The 22,715-nt window shown below is 50.2% G+C and overlaps 2 protein-coding genes across 4 annotated transcripts in view; one reads left to right on the top strand and one right to left on the bottom strand.

Moving 5' to 3' along the window:
* Window positions 1–11,291, top strand: part of Smarcb1 (SWI/SNF related BAF chromatin remodeling complex subunit B1) — a 37,779-nt gene extending 26,488 nt beyond the window's left edge. For both annotated transcript variants that reach the window (XM_090320705.1, XM_090320704.1), the window contains exons 7-9: window positions 2,432–2,622; window positions 10,460–10,591; window positions 10,937–11,291. In XM_090320705.1, the coding sequence (XP_090176831.1) occupies window positions 2,432–2,622; window positions 10,460–10,591; window positions 10,937–10,976 (363 nt within the window). In that variant the 3' untranslated portion in view covers window positions 10,977–11,291. The remainder of the gene's footprint in view (window positions 1–2,431; window positions 2,623–10,459; window positions 10,592–10,936) is intronic.
* A 2,251-nt stretch (window positions 11,292–13,542) lies between these two features.
* Derl3 (derlin 3) lies at window positions 13,543–15,844 on the bottom strand. Of its 2 annotated transcripts, none has more exons than XM_090320219.1 (7): window positions 15,623–15,844; window positions 15,420–15,482; window positions 15,264–15,337; window positions 15,026–15,119; window positions 14,362–14,557; window positions 13,880–13,970; window positions 13,543–13,778 (listed from the first exon to the last, which is right to left on the bottom strand). In XM_090320219.1, the coding sequence occupies exons 1-7, from the start codon at window positions 15,713–15,715 to the stop codon at window positions 13,685–13,687; spliced, it is 705 nt and encodes a 234-aa protein (XP_090176345.1). In that variant the 5' UTR covers window positions 15,716–15,844; the 3' UTR covers window positions 13,543–13,684. The 2 variants fall into 2 exon arrangements, with proteins under 2 accessions (XP_090176345.1, XP_090176344.1); XM_090320218.1 differs by having other exon boundaries at window positions 15,420–15,485; window positions 15,623–15,842.
* Window positions 15,845–22,715: the final 6,871 nt, after the last annotated feature.

Raw genomic sequence — 22,715 nt, 5'->3', positions numbered from 1 at the left:
TTCTGCACTAGAGGTTGAACTTGAGGCCTTGTGCTTGCTAGGCAGGGGCTCTGCTACTTTAGCCATGCCTCTATCCCTGTTTTTTGCTGGTTATTTTTGAGATTGGTTATTTTTGCTTCCCTTGCAGCCTGCCCTCTTTAGGCATTCATCATTGCTGGAGTCATAGGTATATTCCTCTATGTACAGCTTCTCTCTATGAGAGATGGAGTCTCATGGACTTTGCTTCCAGGCTAAGCCTGGAACCATTATGCTCCTAGTTTCAACCCCCAGTGCAGCTTAGGATAATAGGTGTACACCACTGTGCCTAGCTGTGGGTTGAGAAAGGGTCTCTCAAACTCTCTAGTCAGGTTGGCCTTGAACTCTCATTCTCTGTTTCCCAAGTAGCTAGCTAGGCCTAAGGCATACACAGCTTACAGATTGACATTTCCAGTGTTGATCTCCTCTGTAACTCCTTTTTTTGTTGTTTTCTTTTGTTTCTTGCCAGTCCTGGGGCTTGAACTCAGCCTGGGTACTAAACCTGAGCTACTATTTGCTCAGGGCTAGCACTCTACTTCTTGAGCCACAGTACCATGTCTGGATTTTTCTGAGTAGTTTATTGGAGATGAAGAATCTCAGGACTTTACTGCCCAGGCTGGCTTGAACTGTGGTCCTCAGCCTCCTGAGAAACTAGGATTATAGGTGTGAACCACCAGCGCCAGGCTATATCTCCTTTTGAATAAATGAATGCATCAGTAAAGAACTAGCAGGACTGGGGAACAGAGTTGGTGAGTGAGGAAGGGTTGGCCTGCTGGGTGTGATCATGCACTGTGATCAGGTTTGGGTCTGGTGTGCTGTTTCTGTGTGCTGCCTGCTGCTGCATGTTCTTTCCCAGCCCATGCCCATGTGGTTTATTTGGCAGTGATTCCATTTAAGAGGAGGCAGATCGTACTGTTTTAGGAGCTTGTGTTGATTGCTGGGTGTGGGTGCAGTGTGGAGACAGGAAAGGCCTCCGGGGGGCTTGACGCAGCCCACACTCTCAGCCATATGCCATGTGTGGGATGCTGCAGGCTCTGCACCTCTGCTTCCTTCCTCTGTTTGCCGGCACTGTCACGTGGTTCTGTTGATTCCCATATAAATGCCCTGGAGCCCATTTAGGGGATTCCTGGTTCTCAGGGGATGACAGAAAGGTAGAAAACAAGACAAATGACTAACACAGTCTCAGAGTTTTAAGTGCAGTGAAGAAACAGGAAAGGAGGGAGTCAAAGGGAGCGGTGGGTTGGGGAGATCTCAGGAACTAGCTCTTCACTCGAGGCCAGTGTGTTGAGAAAAAGCCTATGTGTGAAAGGAAGAACTCTCTAGACAAGTCACGGGGTCAGGAGTTGAGACTCTCGAGTCTTGGAAGGGAGGTAGACATCTCTGGGATGGCTGGGCCAGGGCTGGTCCCCCAGATCTGCTCACTGCTGTGATAGCAGTGTCCACTTCCCTATATCCCTAGCACATGCCCACCCCTGGTCCTCATAAAACCAAGGGACTAAGTGTCACCACACATGTGCATGTAGTCTGCTCACCAGACCCAGGTCTTGACAATGGTGGTGGAAGGGCCAGCCCACACAGTAGTAGGAATCTTCAGACATGCTGAAGAAACAGACAGGCACAGCAGGGACTGTTTGGTGTCATTCTAGGACAACCAGTTTTAGAACAGGCCTAAGTAGTTTGTGGATAAGGAATCATGGGGCAGACTTACTTGCAGGTGTTCAGTGAGCTATCTGCTGAGATTGCTGAAAGATGCCAGCTCTGTAAAACTGAATGAAGCAAGGAGCTAGGCACTGGTAGCTTATGCTTGTAAATCCTATCTATTTAGGAGGCTGAAATCTGAGGATTGCAGTTCAAAACCAGTCTGGATAAGAAAGTTCATAAGATTCTTTATCTTCCATTAACTAGCAAAAACAACCCAAGTGGAAAAGTAGCTGAAGTGATAGAATGCCATGCATGAACGAAAAACATAAAGAATCATACCTAGACCCTGAGTTCAAGCCTCGGTACTCCCCCTACCTCCCCCACACACACATGAAGCAAGGCATGGGTGATGGTTAAGGCAGGCTCAGGGACAGTCTGACAAAAAACACTTGAGCTGAATCCTGTCTGGTCAACACAGTCACATTAAGGCTAATTGTCTTAATTGAAGGGCAGGAAAGACTGGTCAGTTCAGGGATCAAGGAAGATGAGAATAGAGGTAAGGTGGAGCCTCTTATGGAAACCATAGGAGGCTTACAGTGCCAAGCATGTTTTGCAGATGGCAACTGGAAAAAGAGGGGCAGCCATCCCAATTCTAACTTCTTAGTTGTGCCCAGCAGCCCCAGCTGTGGGCTGGGTTGTTCCTACCTCCTTGCAGCCTGGCTGTGCTGGGGTGGCCTTGCCCCTTCTCATTTGAGTGCCTTGGCTCTTGCTGCAGCTGAATATCCATGTGGGAAACATCTCCCTGGTGGACCAGTTTGAGTGGGACATGTCGGAGAAGGAGAACTCACCAGAGAAGTTTGCCCTGAAGCTGTGTTCGGAGCTGGGGCTGGGAGGAGAGTTTGTCACCACCATTGCATACAGCATCCGGGGACAGCTGAGCTGGCATCAGAAGACCTATGCTTTCAGGTAGGATGACACACATGTCTACATCTCTCCCTCCCTTGTTCCTTTCTCAGCCTCCTCTGGGAAAAGACTTCTCTCTGTGGGAGCTATAGTATTTTTGCAGTTCTTGAGTTTCATGGTGACCTGGCTATGATGTTTTCACTGGCCCTGTTCACTTGTTAGCAGGGCTCCCCTGTGCCAGGCAGCATTGCAGCTAAAGAAGGGGCACATTGGGAGCACTGAGCAGGATGCCTGGCAAAGACTTAAGTGTTCTGACAGTGAGAACCTGAAGTCTTTCCTCTGTTGTCCTAATTCCTCAAGTCTTCCCAGGGCCACTCTGAGGCTTCCCATCCTTCCTCCGCATGGCAGCCCATCCCCACCCAGCCTGCATATAGTCTATCCTTTTTCTGTACTCTTGGCCCAGTCTGTTCCTCTGTTAGGGTCACCCCCACCCTCCACACCTAGTTCTTCCTCTTTTTTGTTGTTGTTGCAGTAGGTAGTAGGGCTTGAACTCAGGGCTTAAATGCTGTCTCTTAGCTTTGTCACTCAAGGCTGATACCACATGTAGCTCCACTTCCAGTTTTTTCTTTTTTGTTTTTTGGGTTTTTTTTTTTTTTTTTGTGGGATAACTAGACATCAGAGTCTCGCAGACTTTTTTGTTAAGGATGGCTTTGAACCATGATCTTCAGATCTCACTCCTGAGTAGCTAGGATTACAGGTATGAGCCCATCCCTACTTGAGTACTGTACTCAGAGAACATTTGATGACCCTAATGTGAGACTGGTCACCATACTGAGTACTGAGGAAAAGATCAGGTCATACTGACCTACCTGCAACAGAATCCATGGAAGTATGAACGAATCTCCTAGAACACCCTTTCCCCTTGAAAAGAAAACACAAACAAAACAACTTTCTGTGCTGTGAGGTGACTCTGACCTTACCTTCCTCATCAAGCCTGCAGAAATAGGAAGCCCCAATACTTTCTTCTGCCTGTCCTTTCTGGTTGGGGTGGTTTATGTGTAGGGAGTGCCACCAAGTATTCCCGAATCAAGACCAGGATATTAGGATTGATCGTGCCCTCAAACTGCCATCATTTACATTATGCTCCGAAGGACCGCCTACAGTGCTCAAGAGGAGCAAAGACAAAGATCTTTGTGACAGTTCAAAGAGCTTGTTGGTAGGTTTGTGGCTCCACTGGTTTTCCCAGACATCCCAAGAGACAGTTTTCTTGGCACTTCCTGTAAATCTGAGCAAGGGAGAAAGAATGAAGCGCAGCCACAGAGTACAAGGCCCCTAGCCTGGGAAACAGCTGCACCTCTAGGCCCCAGCACTTGTGTGGAGACTGCTCATGAATCACCTGCTGTGACCCCTTTGGCAGTCCTGCTGGCTGATGGTTCTGCTTCCAAGGACCAGTGTCTGCCATCTCTGAGGGGAACCTGCCTATGGGCACAGCCAGTATCCATGTACTCCCATATGGAGGCAACAGGCCTGTTGACCGATTCCCGGAAGCAGCAGCATCGTGCAGGCTTCACCAGTGGCCTTAACACTAAGCACCCCTCTCCTACATGTCGGTCCAACAGGAACCCATTTCCCAGAGTTATTCAGGCAGCAGATGGTAGCTTGTTGGTTCCAATAATGAGACACTGAGCTGTTGACCTTCATGTGGCAGCTGCTTCCCCTTGGTCACTGGTACTCTGAGCAATCTTCTCCGCCTAGTGACTACTTAATGAATTCCAGGTATGGACTGGAAGTGGCACAGACCTCAGCCACTGTCTGTTGCAAGCATGCAGTTTTCAAGTCCTTGGGGATAAAGGCTGGGCCACCCTACCAAAGACTTGAACAAACACATGTGCCTTTCACAGTGCTTGGCCTGGGGGTCTGATAAGGTCCCAAGAACTTTCTTTGGCATCAGGAAGGGCAAACTTATGTCGGCCAACCTATTATGTGAGCTATGTCCACTTGGTCAGCCAAGATCCTCTCTGCACATGGAGATCCAGCAATGACAGCTCAAGGACTTTAGGTCAGAGACTGGCTTCTCCTAAACTTTATAGTTTAGGGGGCAGACATCCCCTGTGGCAAGATAAGGAGCCAGAATTTGTTTCCTGACCCTAGCCCTCATTCTTCCCACTGTCCCATTCCACCCCTCCCCCCCCATAGACTAGAATGATATATATATATATTTTTTTTTTTTTTTTTGGTCAGTTGTGGGACTTGAACTTAGGGCCTGGGTACTGTTCCTGAGCTTTTTCACTCAAGGCTAGCACTCTACCGCTTTGAAGCACAGCACCACTTTCATGAGATTTCTTAACTGGTCTCCAAGGAAACCACTGTTTGTCCTGCAGGCCTTGTAGTTCCTCCCTAGGAGAGGAAGAGGCAGACTCAGAGCCCTGACTTGCTCTCTGTGCCATGCGCTAAGCGTGACAACTGCCCAACCATGTGACTTCTTAAAAATTGAGTTTTGGGGCCTGGAGTTTGGCCTAGTGGTAGAGTGCTTGCCTAGCATGCACGAAGACCCTGGTTTGATTCCTCTATACCACATACATAGAAAAAAAGCCGGAAGTGGTGCTGAGGCTCAAGTGGTAGAGCTCAAGCCTTGAGAAAGTCCAAGGACAGTGCTCAGGCCCTGAGCTCAAGCCCAGGACTAGCCCCCCCCCCCAAAAAAAAAAAAAAAGTTTTAACCGGGCAAGATAGCTCACACTTGTAATTCTAATTGCTTGGGTAGTGGTGATCAGTGGCGTTATCATTTGAAGGCAGCTAGGAGGAAAACTTGGCAAGACCCCATCTCAAAGGTTGGGTAGAGGAGCATACCTCTCAACTATGCTACATGGGAAATGTAAGTAGAAGGACCAGAGGATCATGGTCTATGCTGGCCAATGCCAAAAAAAAAAGACTAGTCAGGCATCAATGGTGTGTCCTTGTAGTCCTAGCTACTCAGGAGACAGAGATCTGTGGATCATGGGTTTGAAGCCAAGCCCCAGGCAGGAAAGTCCAGAGATTCTTATCTTCAATTAAATGCCAAAAGACAGAGGTGGAGATATGGTTGAAGTGGTAAGAGTGCTAGCGTTTTGAGCACAAAAACTCAGGGTCAGCACCTAGGCCTTTTCAAACCCAGGACTGGCACACAGGTATGCCACATGTGTCTCTATGAGACAGGGTGCTGTATGTTCAGCCCCTTCTCCAGCAAGGCTCTTTCTTCATCTTGCCTTCTGCTCACAGGTTCTTTGTCCTCATTCTGTTGGCTGTCCGATGCCTGAGGGCCACTCTGATCCTGTTGTTCTCCAGGAGCCTAGAATCACCAGATTGTCACTTGTCTGTTTCTCTCTCATGCTTCCTGTTAGACTTGTCTATCCCACTGCGCTGTGGATACAATGCCTCAGGCACTGGGCTCCATTTGGAGGAAGACTGGCACACACACACACACACACACACACACACACACACACACACACACAAACACACACATAGAGGAAATAGCTCAAGTGGTTTGGCTTAGGATCCTAAGTTAAAATCTTAGTACCACCCAAAATTACATTCTAGGTCTCCATCCCCTCACCTGGAAGTGCTCTGAATGCCCTCCAATTGTGCCAGTCCTGGGACTTGAACTCAGGGCCTGAGCACTGTCCTTAGGCATTCTCAAGGCTAGCTCTCTAGCACTTGAGCCACAGCACTACTTTTGGCTTTTTCTGTATATGTGGTCCTGAGGAATCGAATCCAGGGCTTCATGCATGCTAGGCAAGCACTCTGCCACAAGGCCAAACTCCTGGCCCAGGGCGTGTTTTTATAACAGCTTTACTGAGGAATAATTCACAGACCATCCTACTCACCCATTTATTTTGTAGTGCTAGTAGGCCCTATGTATATGCTAGGCAAGTACTCAGCTGTCGAGCCACGTCACCAGCCACCCCTGCTTCATTTAAAGTGCCCAAGTCACTAGTGGTTAGTATATTCACAGAGCTGTGTAACACTTGTAGTCATATTCCACACCCCTTAGCGTCACCCCTCTTTCCCACAAGTCTCCCAACCCTGGTGTACCTTTCCACCAGCAGAATTACCAATTCTGAACACATAATCTAAAATGAAGTCATATACTCCACAGCCTTTATGACTAACTTCCTAGCATGTTTTCAGGGGTCATACACGTTGTAGCAGAGATCAGAACCACATTCTTTCTAGGGATAAGTAGCATTCTGTTACATGGATAAAACACTTTTATTTATTCATCAGTAAATTGGCTTTTGGACTGTTTCTACTTTTTGGCTATTCCTTGTGAATAAACCTAAGAGCATTTGTTTCTCAAGGTTTTTTTTTGAACACCTGTTTTCAGTTCTCTTGGGTATGTGTGTGTGTATATAGAACTGCCAGATCATAATGTCTGTTTAGAAGAGTAGTCAGCTTATTTTTCAAAGTGGTTCCACTATTTCCTACCAGCCATGTGAAAAATACTTGCTTTTTTTTTTTTTTTTTGCCAGTCCTGGGCTTGAGCTCAGGGCCTGAGCACTGTCCTTGGACTTTCTCAAGGCTTGAGCTCTACCACTTGAGCCACAGCACCACTTCTGGCTTTTTTCTATGTATGTGGTACAAAGGAATTGAGCCCGGGTCTTCATGAATGCTAGGCAAGCACTTTAACCACTAGGCCAAACTCCTGGCCCAATACTTGCTATTTTTTTGACTTCTTTTCCTTTCCTTTTTTCTGAAAAAGTCTTGCTATCTAACTCAAATTGACCTAGAATACTTTTTTTGTTTGTTCAGGTCTAAGACAAAGACTCAAACTTGGTACCTGACATTACTGTTCATTGACAGGCACTCCACCAACTGAGCCATGCCTCCCACCCCCTTAACACTTTTTTGTGCTGGTCCTGGGGCTTGAACTCAGGGCATGGGTTCTGTTCCTGAGCTTTTTTTGCCCAGTGTTAGTGCTCTACCATTTAAACCAGTTTTACTTCCTGGCTTGGAACTCTCAGTCCTCCCATCTCAGCTTTCCATGTGATGGGAATAAAGGCATGTATACCACACCTGCTCTTAGCAGGTTCTTTCAGTTGTAGTCTAGAATCCTAGCAAAGTAATTGTAGCTTGGAGTTCTGTTTTCCTGATGACTGAGCATCTTTTTCTGTGTATTTTTGGACAAATGGGTTAAGTCCCATGCCTGTTTAATTGAATTATCTTATAACTGAGTTAGTTGAAAGACTTCAGGAGGAGGGAGGGAGGAAGAAGAGAACCTACCCTTGAGGTTTGAGGTATGGCTTGGTTGGTAGAGTGCTAGCCAGTGAGCAAAAGCATCAGGTACAAGTTCAAGTCCTGGTCTCAGACCTAAAAAACAAAGTTCTTTACATATCTAGACTCAACCCTCCTAGTAGGTTTGATTTGTAAATATGTTTTGCTATTCTGTGTGTTGTCTTTTCACTTTGATAGTATTCTTTACAGCACAGAAGTTATCTTGATTTAATCCATCTAGTTTTGAATTTGTTGCTAGTACTTTGGGTGTCCTATCTAATTGCCTAATCCAGAGTCATGTTGTTCTGATACCACAGTGGAAAGATTGTTGCCATTCTTCACTGAATGATTTTACACTTTTCAAAAATCAGTTTGTCCTGGGAGATGTTACAGCCATGAAGATGTAGAACTTAGCTGCCTGTTCCTGATTGTCAGGGGCAGGTTGTTGAGCCCCCAGGTCTCTGTTCTGTCATATAGAATGGATGATGCTTCTCAACTTGCCTGTTATGATAGGTGAGGCCTTGAAAGTGAAGACACTCTATAACCACCAATCCTAGCTCCAGCAATCACCAGAGACATCCCTCCTGCCTGAGTGTCCATCTCCCCTTGTGGTAGTAGGAATATCTAAGGTCCCTGGCCCTGCCTCAAGCCCGCAAATCAATCTCCGTGGTGGTGTGGGAGTAGACTGGTCTCCAGATTTATTGTAACTCAGGGCAGCATGTCTGCCTGCATATCGTGTCTCCCTCCCCATACCCCCAAACCTCTAAGGCAGGCTAGTACTGGCCCCAGGCCCATCCTTACATGGTTGGCTAAAGCAGTTCTTTTTTTAGAACAAGCCAACTGGAGTGGAATCTTCCCAGAGTCAAGGGGAGGTAAACAAAGGAGCCTCAGGGCCTGCTCGCCAGCTCTTGTTTAAATTCAGAGGAAAACATGTTTTGCTTCCCTTGGCGTGGGTTTGGCGCCTTTAACATCTGCCCTCCTGAGGAAAGGCAGCCTGGAAGTGAGGAATGATGTTTGGGAGTTGTGGCTGGGCTGTTCCTGGATTGCCAAAGCAAGCTGCTGAGGAGGGATTGGCCCCTGGGGACCGTGGTGGGGAGAAGGGGCTGCCCAGACCCTGGCTGTGAGTCACCAACACAAGCTTGGGCTTCCAGGCCTCAACAGCTTGTGGGTATATATGCAATGAGCCAAGCTTCATCAGATGGATCAAGCCAGGGAACACAGAGCAGGTCTAGTTTGGGATGTAACTGAAGGTCCCCAGGACCCCAAGTCAAGGAGAGCTGCTCCTTGCCCAAAACTCCTGGGCCAGGACAGGTCTTCAGCTGCCAATGTAGATTATATACTGACCAGTGTAGAATGGGGTCAGACCTGAGGACATGTTTCTCTGCCACTCAGCAGTCCAGCCTTGTGGGAGGCTTTAGGGAAAGGTGCATGGCCCCAATAAAGCCCCGTCAGTGTGTACTAATAGTCCTCCAACAGTAAATATTGCCCACATTTTCCAGACAAAAACTGTAAGCAGTCTAATCAGGAACCTGTCCTCTTTTATCCTGTCTTCACCGCCTGGCATTGCCCCCCACCCCGGCTTCTCCCCTCACTCTCCTTTGGAATGGGTAGATGCCTGTAGGACTATAGTAGGGCAGAGTAACTTCTTGGGGACTGAGTCTCAAGAGATAAAGGGAAGCCACCCAGCTAGAGACCAGGAAAGGGCCAGAGTGGTGACAATGAAGGAGGGGAGCTTGATCATTAGGACTTTGCTTGGAGACTTCCTGCCAGCTTCGAGGTTTGGTCTAACATACAAGGTTCCTCCTTCTTGTTGCAAATGTGTAAACCAAGGTCCAGAAAGTGTTGGCTCAGCCGTACCCTTCACCTCCCAGCACTCCTTCATGCCACCCCTGTGCCCGTGGCCTTGGTCCATGCTGACCTATTCTCACTGTGTGCCCACTTATCCAGAGCAGGGTACACATGGTCCCTCGGGGCAGATTCCATAGTGTGGAATATGATCCTGGGATAGTTTCCAGGGCCATCTGGTTTAATAGCCAGCCAGCTTTCTGTCTCTGAGCAAACAGACTAACTTCTGTGAGGCTTGGTATGGGCCCCATGATACTGGCTATGAGGCAGGTTCATGGAACATTCTGGAGCATCCCAGCCCAAGGCCATCAGTAAGCAGCATTGTGGCCTTAGTGGCAGATCCTCCTCCTATCCCCCATCCCAAACGAGGTTCCTCCTCAGTTCTGGCTCTGGATAGCGGGACAGCCATGGTCTATCAAGGGAGTCATCGCCACAGTGGCCTCTCCCCAGTCTCCAAGATAGACTAGCCATGGCAGACAAAAGACCTGTTGAGAACTGGGTTAGAAGGGAGGCCTCAGTGTCACAGGGCAGCACTGTCACGGCTGGGCCAGCTCCCTGGAGTCCAATGATAGGCGCATTCCCCAGCTACTTTGTCAGCAGAGCTGCTGTGGGGAGCTAGAGCATGAGAATTGGCTGTGGCCATGTTGGCCCTCATGGAATGGAGGCAAAGAGGAAGTGAGGAAAGACCTGAGTCATCTCACTGTGCCTGAGCCATCTACTGGGGAACAATAGGAGGAACCATGGTTTCTGGGGATTTTGCACCTGCTGTCTTGCTCCTCTTAACTGCCTCTCCTCCCCTCCCTAGTGAGAACCCTTTGCCCACAGTGGAAATTGCCATTCGGAACACAGGTGATGCAGACCAGTGGTGCCCACTGCTGGAGACCCTGACAGATGCTGAAATGGAAAAGAAGATCCGAGACCAGGACAGGAATACTAGGTACCTACCCCTGTGCCCTGGCTCTGCCCTTGGGCACCTATTTTCCCAAATAGGACCAGAGCCATTTCCCTTTCCCAGTGACCTGTAGTCTCTGGTAAGAGCCTCTGTTGCCAGAGGCAGCTCCTAGGTGGTCAGGCTTCTCCACCACAATCAAGACAGGGGGAAAGTTCCTGTAGAGATGGGAAGGACCTGCAGAACAGACTAGCAAGGCCAAGAAATAGGCAGAGTTTGTCCCTTCTAGTGTCAGACCTGCCACAGACCTGGTTACTCTAGAGAGCCCTATGGGATGGGGGGCTGCCCTGTGCTGGGACTGGCCCCAGCTGACAGTCTGCTCCCATCTTCCAGGCGGATGAGGCGTCTTGCCAACACTGCCCCAGCATGGTGACCAGCTTATCTAAGCTCAGCTCCCACGGAGCATCTCAGAAGACTGGACCGGCTTTCCTTCAACTTCTGGCAAGGAGCAAAGCAAGGGGCAGCCTGAGGAACAGGGTGGGTTTGGGGGAATTGGTGGGGGCCTCCAGATTATCCTTCCTTGGCACACATTCCATTTGCTGAGCCCCAGGCCTGTCTCCACCAACCCAAACTGTCTCAAGTCAAAAAAGAAGCCTCTTTTTTTTGGGTTGTTTTGTTTTTGTATAGAAGCCCCAGGCAGGGCTAGCTACACTTTTTAAATAAAAAGCAACAGGTTATGTTTAATTTCTTCAATGTGGTGACATAAAAATGACACTGGGCACTGGTGGCTCATGCCTATAATCCTTGTAACTCAGGAAGCTGAGCTGCGACTCACAGTTAAAAACAAGTCTAAGCAGCAAAGTTCCTGAGACTCCCATCTTCAATTATCTATGAAAAGAAAAAAGCCAAAAGTGGAGCCTCAGTAGTAGAGCACTAGTCTTGAGCCAAAATGCTAGGGGACAGTGCCCAGACCCTGAGTTCAAGCCTAGAACTGGCACACATAAAATGAGCCAGGAGCAGGTCCTGAGCTAGATTGGGTGGGGGCAGTGTCATACCACGCCTCACCCCTCTGCCTCAAATTCCCAGGTGAATGGGTAAAAGCTAAGAAGTTCCCCCTCTCAGCTACCTCAGCACCTTGCATAGCCCCTGGGGTAGAACCCAGTCATTGTCCTTCCTTGGGCCTTCTGGCTTCCCAATGACCACCCATGCTCAGCAAGTACTTGCAGAGAGGAAAAATGTAGGTCTGAGGCTCAGGGCAGGCACCTACCTATCTTTCAGTGACAGCCCAGCCCTGTCCCTTTGCTTGATCTTAGGGAGGAACAGTAGGCTCTTCTCTGTCCCTAGATGGCCTGCTGCTCTGTACCCAGATGGGCTGCCATCAACCAGGGGCCTTGCTACTCTAGAGTCCTTTGCAGAGGGCCCAGTCTTATGTAGACATGCCTGCACAGCACTAGCTTGGATGCTGGCTAAGGGATCTCTGTGTCCTTGCTCCAGCTTCTTACAAAACCAGAATCAGCTGATCCCTTTCTTCCTCCTGGACCTGTTATCAGGAATACAGGAATGCCATACCCAGTCCATTGCTGGCTTGTAGGTGTTGGCAGTGTGGATAGAGGTGGCAGTCTCCTACTCTTCCCAGCCTGTGCTTCTTGGCCCTGATCTGTAATGGGGAGTGTGCCCACTCTAAAGAATGGATTTGGGCTCTAAGAAGGTGGCATGCATGGGTCTCTTCACCAAGCCTAGTTTGGTCAGCTAGGTATACAACTGTACTGCTTACTGAGGACAGTGGTCTGGGACCAAGGCAGTGCTGACAGTCACAAGATGCTCCCCCACACCCCTCCCAGCAGGTGTGGTGGGTGCTCTGTAAAACCTAACTTCCAGTCCGAACCATGTGGGCAGAGGTGGATTTCAGTAAGAACTGGGGCTCTAGGTTGACAGGATATAAACAGCTTGTCCCTCAGGCTGGGGACTACAGCATAGGGAGTGAGTTTGCAGTTGGCCCCTCACCAGCAGCCCATAGCAAGGAGACAAGCCAAGCTTTACTGGTAGATCTTAAACAAAGGGGAAGATTCCATGCCCAACTAGCCTTGGAAATAAAGGGGCCCATTGCCAAAGTGTCGTGGTCTGTGAGGTGCACATGGCAGTGAGGCTGTCACCACTGGTGGGATGGAAGAAATCCTGCCCACTCTTAACCCTCTGTGACAGGAAGGCTCGCCTGCCTGGGAGGGGCTACGTACTGGGACGTTTCCTTCCCAGAACCTGCTTTCTTCTAGCCCTTTAAGTACCACCAGCCCACACAATAACAGTCCTGCTGTTCTTTCAGGTTTCACTACAAAAAGAGGCCAGACTCATACAGCAAACTATTTTCTTTTTTAAACCATGAAAATAACATTGGTTACTAAGGGAAATCCCTAAGCTTCTAAGCATTGAGCACCCAGCTATAGTAGTGTAGGCCTGGCCCCTTAAGGAAAGCTAGCCCATTCTGATGCCTACACAGAGCTGTGGGACTGGAGAAGGCTCACAGAGAGGCTCAGCTAAAAGGAAGAGACAAAACTTCCAGAGGTCTCTGCCTTGGCCAGGCACAGGGCAACTTGTTGAGATTCTAGTCTCAGCAAAGGCAGAAGATCCTGACCTGGCCCTCCTGCCCCCATGGGCCTTCCAGCTTACCAACTGGAAAGTGAGCTAATGATCCACTTTTTGAGGCTATTGATAAGAAGAGAGCACTATATCAGGGCACCTGTTGAGTGGGCTGCTCCTGGCTCCAGTCACTAAGGTTTAGCCAACCCCCTCATTGATAGGGGGATTGGGGCTCAGGGCTCTATCAAGGCACTGGCAGGGTGGTGATGAGCAAATTAAGTCCATCTAGTGAGCTCAGAGCTTGCTGAACATCTGTGGCAGAGTCTTAGTCTCCTCTGAACACACCCTGTCCTACCACTTACAGTAAGGCAAATGGTAGGCATGGGAGATGTGGCAGGCACAGATCGGGGAACTACTGCCTTGGGCCCAGAAGCTTCCGGTAACTGTTTATTCAGTTGTATAGGCCTTTACATGGATTCAGCCTCCCTCCATGGAGTGTTCTGCTGCAGGTGAGGGGAAGGGGTAGAAGAGAGGTCTGGCAGAAACCTTAGGCCAGCATGGGTGTGCTCACTGCTGTGGGGGTGGCAAATGGGGTCCTGGTTGCTCCTCGGGAAGGGGCAGGTAGTTGGGGTCCTCCTCAGGAGCATCCAGGAGCAGCTTTCTGTGGGCAGGGCTCACACTGAGCTGAGGCCAGCACAGGACCCCTAAGGGGTGAGGAACCACCCAAGAGAGGAGGGAACCTATCATCTTTTCAGTACTCACAGGAAGTGGGGGGTCAGCAACAGCTTCTTGCCTCCTGGCTGGTTGGGGAAGACATCTTCCAGGAAGTAGTAGATGTGACCCACAGCAATCCCTGTGAGAGCCAGAGACAGCCAGGGGCTACCCTCCATGACCAGAGGCATCCCAGGCCCCACACATGCATACCCAGTGACTTGCATAGACTGCCAGAGTGGAACTGCCCTGAAGGTCACAATTAAAAGAGTGCAGGGGCGAGCAGAAACTGGGAAGGGGAGGGTTTTTGAGCATCGAGGGAGCAGGGATCACGAAACACACTGAGCCACCCCAGTAGGACCCTGAAGGGATAAATCTTAAGGGCCAGTGGGCTTGGGGATGTGTAGTAATAAGCTTGTTTGGCTGGAAGGGGATGTGGGGGTGGATGACAGATCCAGCTCAGCGGGAACCAGCAGCTTATGCTAGGAAGAGGGGCTGGCCATGGGTAGGTGGGAGGAACAAGGAAGGCTTACCAAGCAGGTCCACCAGTATTGAGTTGCCTAGCAGCAGTGAGATGCCCATGATTGCCCAGGGCAGGAATGGCGCCTGGATGGTGAGGAGGCCAAAGAAGTTGACCCTCACTTGAGGGCTGCGTCGGCTCCACACATACACCAGCATGGCCATCAGGGCTTGGCCTAGGAAAAACAAGCTGCCCAGGAGTCCCAACAGCTGGACCCAAGTCAAGGTGCCCCATGGTGCAGTTTATAGCCCCATCCAGGGCGTCTGACTTCCTAAGCCCCAGGAATCCTTCTGGTTGCTTTGCCCTTGTAGCTCTTGTCTATTGTCCACCAAGGTGAGCCCTCTACTTCTCCCTGGCCTTCAGGTTCCCAATCTACCCTGTATACCTGTCTTCCTCATTCCATGCTCCAGTCATTTCCTAAACATGCCCCTGGTTCTCTGCAATATGTGTATTTAGGGGTCAGTGACCCAGGTACCTCACCTGGTCATGTTCATCAGCCTGTTGTATTTGCACTGAAGATCTAGCTGAGCACACATGGCTGGCTGCTCGGTACTGTCCTGAACTAGAGTGAACAGTCTATACCCCCCAGGCCTGAGCTCTTTCGTCAGGCCCGGCTTGAATGCAGGTCAGATCCAGAGATGCCCTGGTTTGAGGTTATTAGGCTGTGAGAAGGATACAGTCATAAGGACACCCCCAAAGAGAAACATGAAGACGAAGTCAGCTGTGCGGCCACGGAAAGACCCCTCCTCCAGCATGCGACAGTAACGGAACCTGCAGTAGTGGTATAGGAAGTGCCAGCCCAGTTGGGCCTCAACCTGGCCTGAATGCTCCTGCCCGGTCTCTGTCTGTCTGTCTCTGTCTCTCTGTCTCTCTCTCTCTCCTCACCCCCCTAACCCCCCTTGAAGCTCAGGATACACGAAGAGCATATTGAAGAAGAAACTGAATCCCAAGGGTCCAAAGAAGAGGAAGTTGGTAATGAGCCTCCAGACCTGCAAAGGTGCGGTGGGTGGGAGTCAGAAGAGGAGCTGATGAGGACTAACCAACAGGTGTCAGGGGTGGGACACGTCTCACCTGGAACTTCCGGAACACGAGATGCGGGTTGAAATATAACTGGAAGGGGCTGAGGATCTCCAGCTGCTGTGGGACGCAGCAGGGGCTGTTTCCTGGATCCAGGCTGTGACCCTGGCAACCGTCCTTAATCCCCCTCATTCCCCGCCCAGGTTGTAACCACAGCGACACGACGCCCCCTTCCCCAACGTCCCACCCCCGCTCACCACGGCGGCCGTCGTGAGGACACAGGCCATGGTGTAGGCACGGGTCACCGCTGGCACCTGCAGAAATTCAGCTGCCATCCCCTGCCACGCCATTGCACCTATTCCAGCACGCTCTCTGAAGCCCTCCTCTAAACCCCGCCTTGCTTTCAATTCCGGCCAGAAGGCGTCAGAGCTGCCGAGCCTCTGGCTGGAGGGCGGGGCTTTGCTTCCAGCAGGCCAATAGAAAGAGGAAAAGAGAAGGAGGAAGCGGCGGGGTGGGGGCGGGCCGGCCGTCCCGCCTAGCCAATGGACCAGCCCCACGGTGAAGCACGTGGCGATTGTTGTGGCTGTGGCGGCAGCGCGGGGAACGAGTGGCCAATGAGCAATGGTCGCTTCCTGCATTCTAGAGAAAGGCCAATCGCAAAGACCCACGCAACCACTCCGGGGGCGGGGCTAGGATCACCGCCGGCTGCCGAGCAAAACCCGGAGTCTAGTGCCGGTGGCCGGAAAAGGGCTGGGCGGGGCTCGGGCTCTGCAGGGCAGGTCCGACGCTCTGTACTGCAGGTGGGCCTTAGTAAAACTGCCCTGCCAGGGCTGGCGGGGTAGCTCAAGCGGAAGAGCAGCTTCCTGACCAGGACATAGGGAGTGGGTGAGGCTCTTTCAAACCCAAGTACCTGCAATACACGTGATATATGATATATAATATGCATCATATGTCCCAACAGTTCTTCTGAGTATAAATCCAGAAGGAAAGCAGTGACATACGCCTATGCTCATAGCAGTATAACAACAGACGAAAGGTGGAAGCAGTCCAAGTAAATCCTTGGGCAGATGAATGTCAAGACGTGGTATATCCATACAGCGCTGAAGGAATGAAATTCTGACACATGGTCCAGCATGGATGAACTTTAAAGACAGACATTATGCGAAGTGAAATTAGGCACAAAAACACACATATAGCTGAGAGCTGGTGGCTCATGTCTGTAATCTTATCTAGTTGGAAGGCTGAGATCTGAGGATCATGGTTTGAAGCCAGCCCAGGTAGGAAAGCCCATGACACTCTTATTTCCAATTAAGCACCAAAAAAATCTGGAAGTGGAGCTTTACTCAAATGGTAGAGCGCTAGCCTTGAACACAAACGCTCAAGCCCCAGGACCAACACTAAAACAAAAAAGAAAAATACTATGATTCTATTTATATGAAAGGGAAAAGTTGGGTGGGCAGTGTTTGTGTGGGAAAGGAAACCTTAAAATGGATGTTAGTGATGGTTGCACAAAAATGCAACTTAAAATGTACTTAAAGCTATCAAACTGTATGCCTTATGTATATTGTATTACATGATGTAATTCATCTGTTCTGAAGTCAATAGACTACCAGAGAAATTGGTGAGCAGAGTGCAGCTACTAGGGTAGGAGTAGAGGGAGCACTGAACATGTCCTTGAGACGTCATGGGTGACCAAGTTCTGAGCCAGAGTCCATGGAAAGTGGTTAGCACTGGGAGATAAAGATTGATTGATAGGGAAGTTTTAATCTGGCCTCCCTGATGTGCGTGTGTGTGTGTGTGTGTGTGTGTGTGTGTGTGTGTGTGTTGCTACTGGGGCTTGAACTCAGGACCTCTAGCTCTTGCCTGGCGTTTTTGCTTAAGACTGCTGCTCTACTGCTTTAGCCACATCTCCACTTCCAGCTCTTTGCTGTTAGAGATAAAAATCTCTTGGATTTGCCTGTCCAAGGTGACTTCATATCTTAATCCTCAGATCTCAGCCTCTTGAGTAGCTAGCATTACAGATGCGAGCCAGCTTGGCCTCATTCATTTTGAAGCATTGATGTGACATCCACTTGGAAAAATCTGAGCATTGGAAGAAAGGTGGGTGCCAATGATCTTCCTGTTGCTGAAAGTCTCCAGGAGACCCAATAGCACATGTAGCCAGAGTCTGTACAACAAGGGAAGATGCAGCCTGATTTTCAGAGAGGGAAAGAAAGCCCAACCAGAGAGCTGGGAAGAGAGAGAAGGCCCAGGGACTAAGCCCAGAGAGGCCTTTGGGAAAGTGCAAGGCAGTGAGAAGCACAGAGAGACTGGTCTGGGAAGGACTATGGAATGCAGCTAGCCAAGATCTTTGGTGACCAAGATCATGGTGAGCTGGAGAGAGGGAAGCTTCCCTGTTAAGCCATGGACAGCAATGTAGAATGTAATAACCTGGCACACTTAGCTGCCAAATTGTTTGTGTAAAAATGCTTAACCTGCTAGACCACCTGCAAGTGGTTATGACCACCTGCATGTGGTTTCATCCTTATGATTGTTGATTGTGGGCGTCGTAAAGTGACATCATCCGGTGACTGCCACCTGCACATGGCGTTTACCTTTAAAAGCTCAGCCCCACTGAAGATTGGGGCTGCTCTCTATCAGTCTGAAGGTGGGGAGTAGCTGCTGCACTGCTATTAAACTGACTCCTGGCTCAGTTCACTGAGTGCTGGTGACTCTATTACTAGGGGGGGGGTCAAGTCCCCCGAAAGTGACTGGGATATTACATAGAAGATGACAGATTTACTGAGGTCCGCTGAGGAAACTGAAGCTCACTGATAAGAGAAAATTGCTTGAGAAGATTCTCAGGTAGATGCCAAGAGCAAGAGGGTCCCAAAGGATTCTGGGAAGAGATCCCTGAAGACTAGTACTTGATGTGAATGCATTGAGAAGCACCTTTTCTGCAGAGCCTGAGAGCACAAAAGGAAACGGGCATTTGTGTAGGATATCTGTGAAGTGCCTCTGGTACAACAAACTGCTAGGAGGCCGGGAGATAGGAGCAGGCTGAGGGGGCCTCCTTGGATGGACTTGGTTTTTACAGGAAAGCAGGCCAAGGTCATGTTCTACGCAGGCCAGACAGGGCAGCTCCCTCCAGGGCAGTAGCAGTGTACAGGGGTGGGTGCGGGGGCGGGGAGGGGAACCTCTGACGCCAGGGTGGGTGTGGGCAGGAGCCTGTGGAGGGTGCGAGGTCAGGTTTCACGTGAGTTGGGAAGGGGAGGTATTCCTTGGGCAAGCACTTAGTGAGACACTGGCTATCCTCCACTCTGGGTCAGACGGAGGCTAACAGGAGGGGTTGTCATTGTCTGCTGGGCTGTCTGTCTCCTCTGTGATTGGGGGCTCTGATAAGGCAGGCGCCTGGATTGAGGGACTGAGAAGCACATTCCTGGGAGGCTGGGAGCCCACAGCTGTGGGGGTTGGAGGGGCATGGCTGGTCTGTCTGGAGGAAAGCCAGGCAAGACCTCTGAGGGAGCCACTGCTGGGATCTCCTCCAGATGCTCCATTCCAGGATAACATTAGATGGGCAAACTAAGGCTGAGTGGAAGGGAGAGTGGGGCCTGGCACAGACCTCCATCCCTAGTCCTGTTCTGTCTCAGAGGCAGGATGGGCCACTCTGAAGATACCAGGTCCACCTGAGAGTTATTTGTGTGAGAAGCTCTGGGCACTTCCATGTTTAGGAGACAGGAGCTTAGAGCTGCAGGCAGCGCTGTGTGCTCTCATCTGGGTGGCACACCGGTTCTGAGGACTGCAGGCAGGAGAAGGGCCTGGGATCTTTTGGCAATGAGCTTGGTTCCTCATGCCACTTTCCTGGCCCTGCAGCTACAAGCAAGAAAGGCCATAGTTTCCAGACGTGAAGACCCTCCAGAGGAGTCTATATCACCTGTTCTGGCTCTCTCAGTGCTCATAGTCAGGGCCTGCTTGCCCACCACTCTGCCATCCTCCCTGTGGCAGGTCCTTGTGGTATTCTGGGTTGCTGCCCTGGTGGGGTCTGCCTCATCTAGCCTGCCTAGAACGTGATCTTACCCTGCTTTGCTGAAAAAACTAAGGCCATGCAAAGAGGCCCCCTCAGCATGCCCTGACTCCCAGCCTTTTAGTACTATGTTGCTTAGGCTAACCTCAAACTTCTAGGTTCAGCTGGGCACTGGTGGCTCATGCCTATAATCCTAGCTATTCAGGAAGCCAAGATATGAAGATCACAGTTCAAAGCCAGTCCAGACAGCAAAGTTTCTGAGATCTTTATATCCAATAAACCACCCCCAAGCCATAAGTGGAACTGTGCCTCAAATAGTAGAGCTCTTGTCTTGAGCAATAAAACTGAAGGACAGTGCCCAGGCCTTAAGTTCAAGACCCATGACCACTACCATCAACAAGAGCAACAAACCTTCTAGGTCCAGATGATTCTCCAGTCTCAGCCTCTTGAGTTGCTGGGACTACCAGTGTATGATACCATAGCTAGCCTAGATATTCTGTTTAAAGAGTACAAGTAGGTAGTAGAAATACTCCCTACTGCAGAAAGCCCTCTCTGATCACCTCCAAAGAGACTAGAGCTCCCTTCCCTTACATTAGGACCTTGAGCACTTGATTTATTTTTACCCAAAGGCTGTCCATGAAGAATGAAGAATGTAAAGTGAAGAATGAGAAATGTGTGTGTGTGTGTATGAGGTGGGTGGCAGCTCTTGACAACCCAGGATGCCTTTTGCTGACCCTGAGCACTCATCTGTCCATCAAGGAGTCTTTCCTAAGGGCTGAGAGCATGGAGCCCGTACCTCCCAACACACAAAATCCCTTCTGTGCTGGGTGTGCCTTCACCAAAGCTCAAGCCAGCCCCTCCCAGGAGCAGCTGTGTCCCTGTTGGCCCTTCCTGTCTGGCCCATGGAGTATTTTTAGCACTAAATCCGGAAACTACACAGCAGCAGCTGCTAATGGCCAGAATATAAAACCAACAAATCAAGCAGGTGGGCTATGTCGGGCCTGAACCACAGAAAGAGATACCTAAGGCTGGCTCCTCTGAGCCTGGCTAGTAAATCTAAACTTTCCAGGAATGAGCTGGTCTCTGGGTGGAATGGGAAAGGTAAAGAGCAAAGCAGAAAATGGGTCATAGGGAATAGTTTATGCAAAGGCTCTGGGGTAACTTGGGGGGCCATGTAGATAAGGGAAGAAGTAGCTGTGCCACGTGGTACAAGAGAGGGTCCTAGCAGAGCTATGTCAACTGGGTATCTTAAAGGCAGTGGAGGAGCAACAGAAGGGTTTTAAGCATAGTATGAAGTCACACTCCTTGGAAGAAGAAAAAGACAAGAGTAGAAGCAGTCATATGGGCAGAAGAGAGCAGACTTCACCTTGGCTGCAGCATTGTGCAGCCGGGCTGGGATCAGGAGCTCTGACGTTTGGGTACCTGCTGGGCATAAAGGAGCCTATAAAGGCCACGTCTGGTGGGACAAGCCTGTAATCTCAGCTACTCAAGAGTCAAAAGATCTAGAGGATCACAGCTTGAGCCCAGCCTGGGCAAAAATTTAGCAACATACATCTCAATATATCAAGCCAGGTATGGTGGTTTATCTCCATAACTCCAGTTCCTGGGAAACATAGATAGGGAGCCTTCAGTAAAAATGTGAGACCCTGAAAAAATAACTAAAATAAATTGAATGGAGGTGTGGTTTAAGTAGGTAGAGCATTAGCTTAACAAGCTTGAGGCCTTGAGTTGAAATCACTGAGAAAAGCTGACAGGCCAAGGTGATGGAAACCACAGACTTGTGAGCACTTGGGAAGCTGGAGTGAAAGCAGGAGGGCCAGGTGATGCAGACTCCTGAGGGACGGGAAGCCCTCCTCCCTTGGGCAGAGTCACAGCTAAAGACACAGTTTGGGAGGGAGACTACCTCCCAAGTAGTCAAATTCAGAATATTATAAGAACATGGCCTCCTTGGGGAAGCTCCCTCCAGCCTCCAAGCTCCTGCTTCTCTGTGGTCCTCCACACACCTCCCATGGCAGCTCTGGGCCCTGTGTCACTGTGGGACAAGGTTAAGGCTGGGACTTGGTAACCAGGAAGATGCTGGAACACAGACCTGAACTCCAGGATGGATCTTCAGCCTTGGGGCTGACAGTGGGCCTTGGCTGCTGACAACCTGCTGTGTGCCTCAATGTTCCAGTCTGTACATGGGCAGATTGGACAAGTCCATCTGAAGAGTCCCAGTCTTTTCATAATCAGAGAGGGTAAGGGCAAAGAGTCACAGGCTGGGCCACTGAGGAGCAGAACTGGAAGAGGAAAGGGCATGCCAAGGCTCAAATGCAAAACAAGAGCACTGTGAAGTACAGGAGATAATAGCTGCTCAGTGACCCAGAGCCAGACTGCTCATGGCTTCCCCAAAGTCACTTTACAGTTGCAGAAGCCCAAAGGTTGCACTAACTTCTTTGAGTACCAAGACAATAGAGTGCTATTTCTGGCTTTGTAACCATGCAGCCCCTCCATGGGGCACAGGGGAAGGAACCCATCCCCTGCTTGTGCTGGGGAGGAGGTGCAGGTAGGAGTGGGGAAGGTCACCAACCAACTAGTGCAACTCCTGGGCTTCCAGGCAGTTCCTGAGTTGTCTCTCTGCTGGTGTTGCTGACACATTATAATTGGATGAGATGGGCTACTGACCTGACCTACCCTGTGTCCTGCAGTTATGGATCCTCAGCAATTGCCAGTAATTTGCACTTCTTGCTGTGCTTTGTTTTGGAATGTCAAAGCCCCTTCTCCCTGCCCCCCAGATCTAGAGGAGTGGGGCTCCCATTCTCTCAGCTATTCTGGGCTCCTGGCTGCAGGCTGTTTTGGGAGAAGTGGATTATCTGCCTGGGTGTGTCAGTCAAAGGATTGGAGTCACCCCCGACCCCCCACCCCCGCCCCACCAGAACTAGACAGGCTTTGGGTCTTGCATACCAAGGACTGCACATATGGACAGGGAGGCTGGCTGGATGATCCTAAGTTGTGTGTGGAGCTGGTGTCACACTATGTATATTTGTCCCACATACTGCCCGTGGCCTGATCATCAAGCAGGGCTGGCTCTCAGCTCAGCCCAGAATAGACCAGTGGCCTCTGGCAGGTAGAAGGAAAGGCCTAGTGTGCTCCCCACCCTAGCCTGTGCTCGCTGATTCCTCCCCTCCAGCAGCCAGGTGCTTCCCCCCCCTTACACACACACACACACACACACACACACACACACACACACACACACACACACTCTAGCCCATATGCCGTGATAAGAACCTAGCTATTTTCATTCTTTCTATTACAGGGGGAAAAAAATGACTGCCAGGCACAGTGATGCACCCTTGCAGTGCCAG

This window comes from Megascapheus bottae, chromosome 28 (assembly GCF_031878675.1).
Source record: "Megascapheus bottae isolate mThoBot1 chromosome 28, mThoBot2.hap1, whole genome shotgun sequence".
Lineage (NCBI taxonomy): Eukaryota > Metazoa > Chordata > Mammalia > Rodentia > Geomyidae > Megascapheus > Megascapheus bottae.
This window is presented reverse-complemented; position numbering and strand designations above follow the sequence as displayed.

Bases quoted from the DNA above. Each gene is read 5' to 3' on its own strand.
- Derl3 (XM_090320218.1), bottom strand. From the start codon at position 15,715: ATGGCGTGGCAGGGGATGGCAGCTGAATTTCTGCAGGTGCCAGCGGTG. The intron at 14,558-15,025 runs GTATCCTTCTCA...ACTTGGGTCCAG, and splicing joins TTGGGGGTGTCCTTATGACT to CTGTTGGGACTCCTGGGCAG. The intron at 13,971-14,361 runs GTAAGCCTTCCT...TGGCTCTCACAG, and splicing joins AATACTGGTGGACCTGCTTG to GGATTGCTGTGGGTCACATC.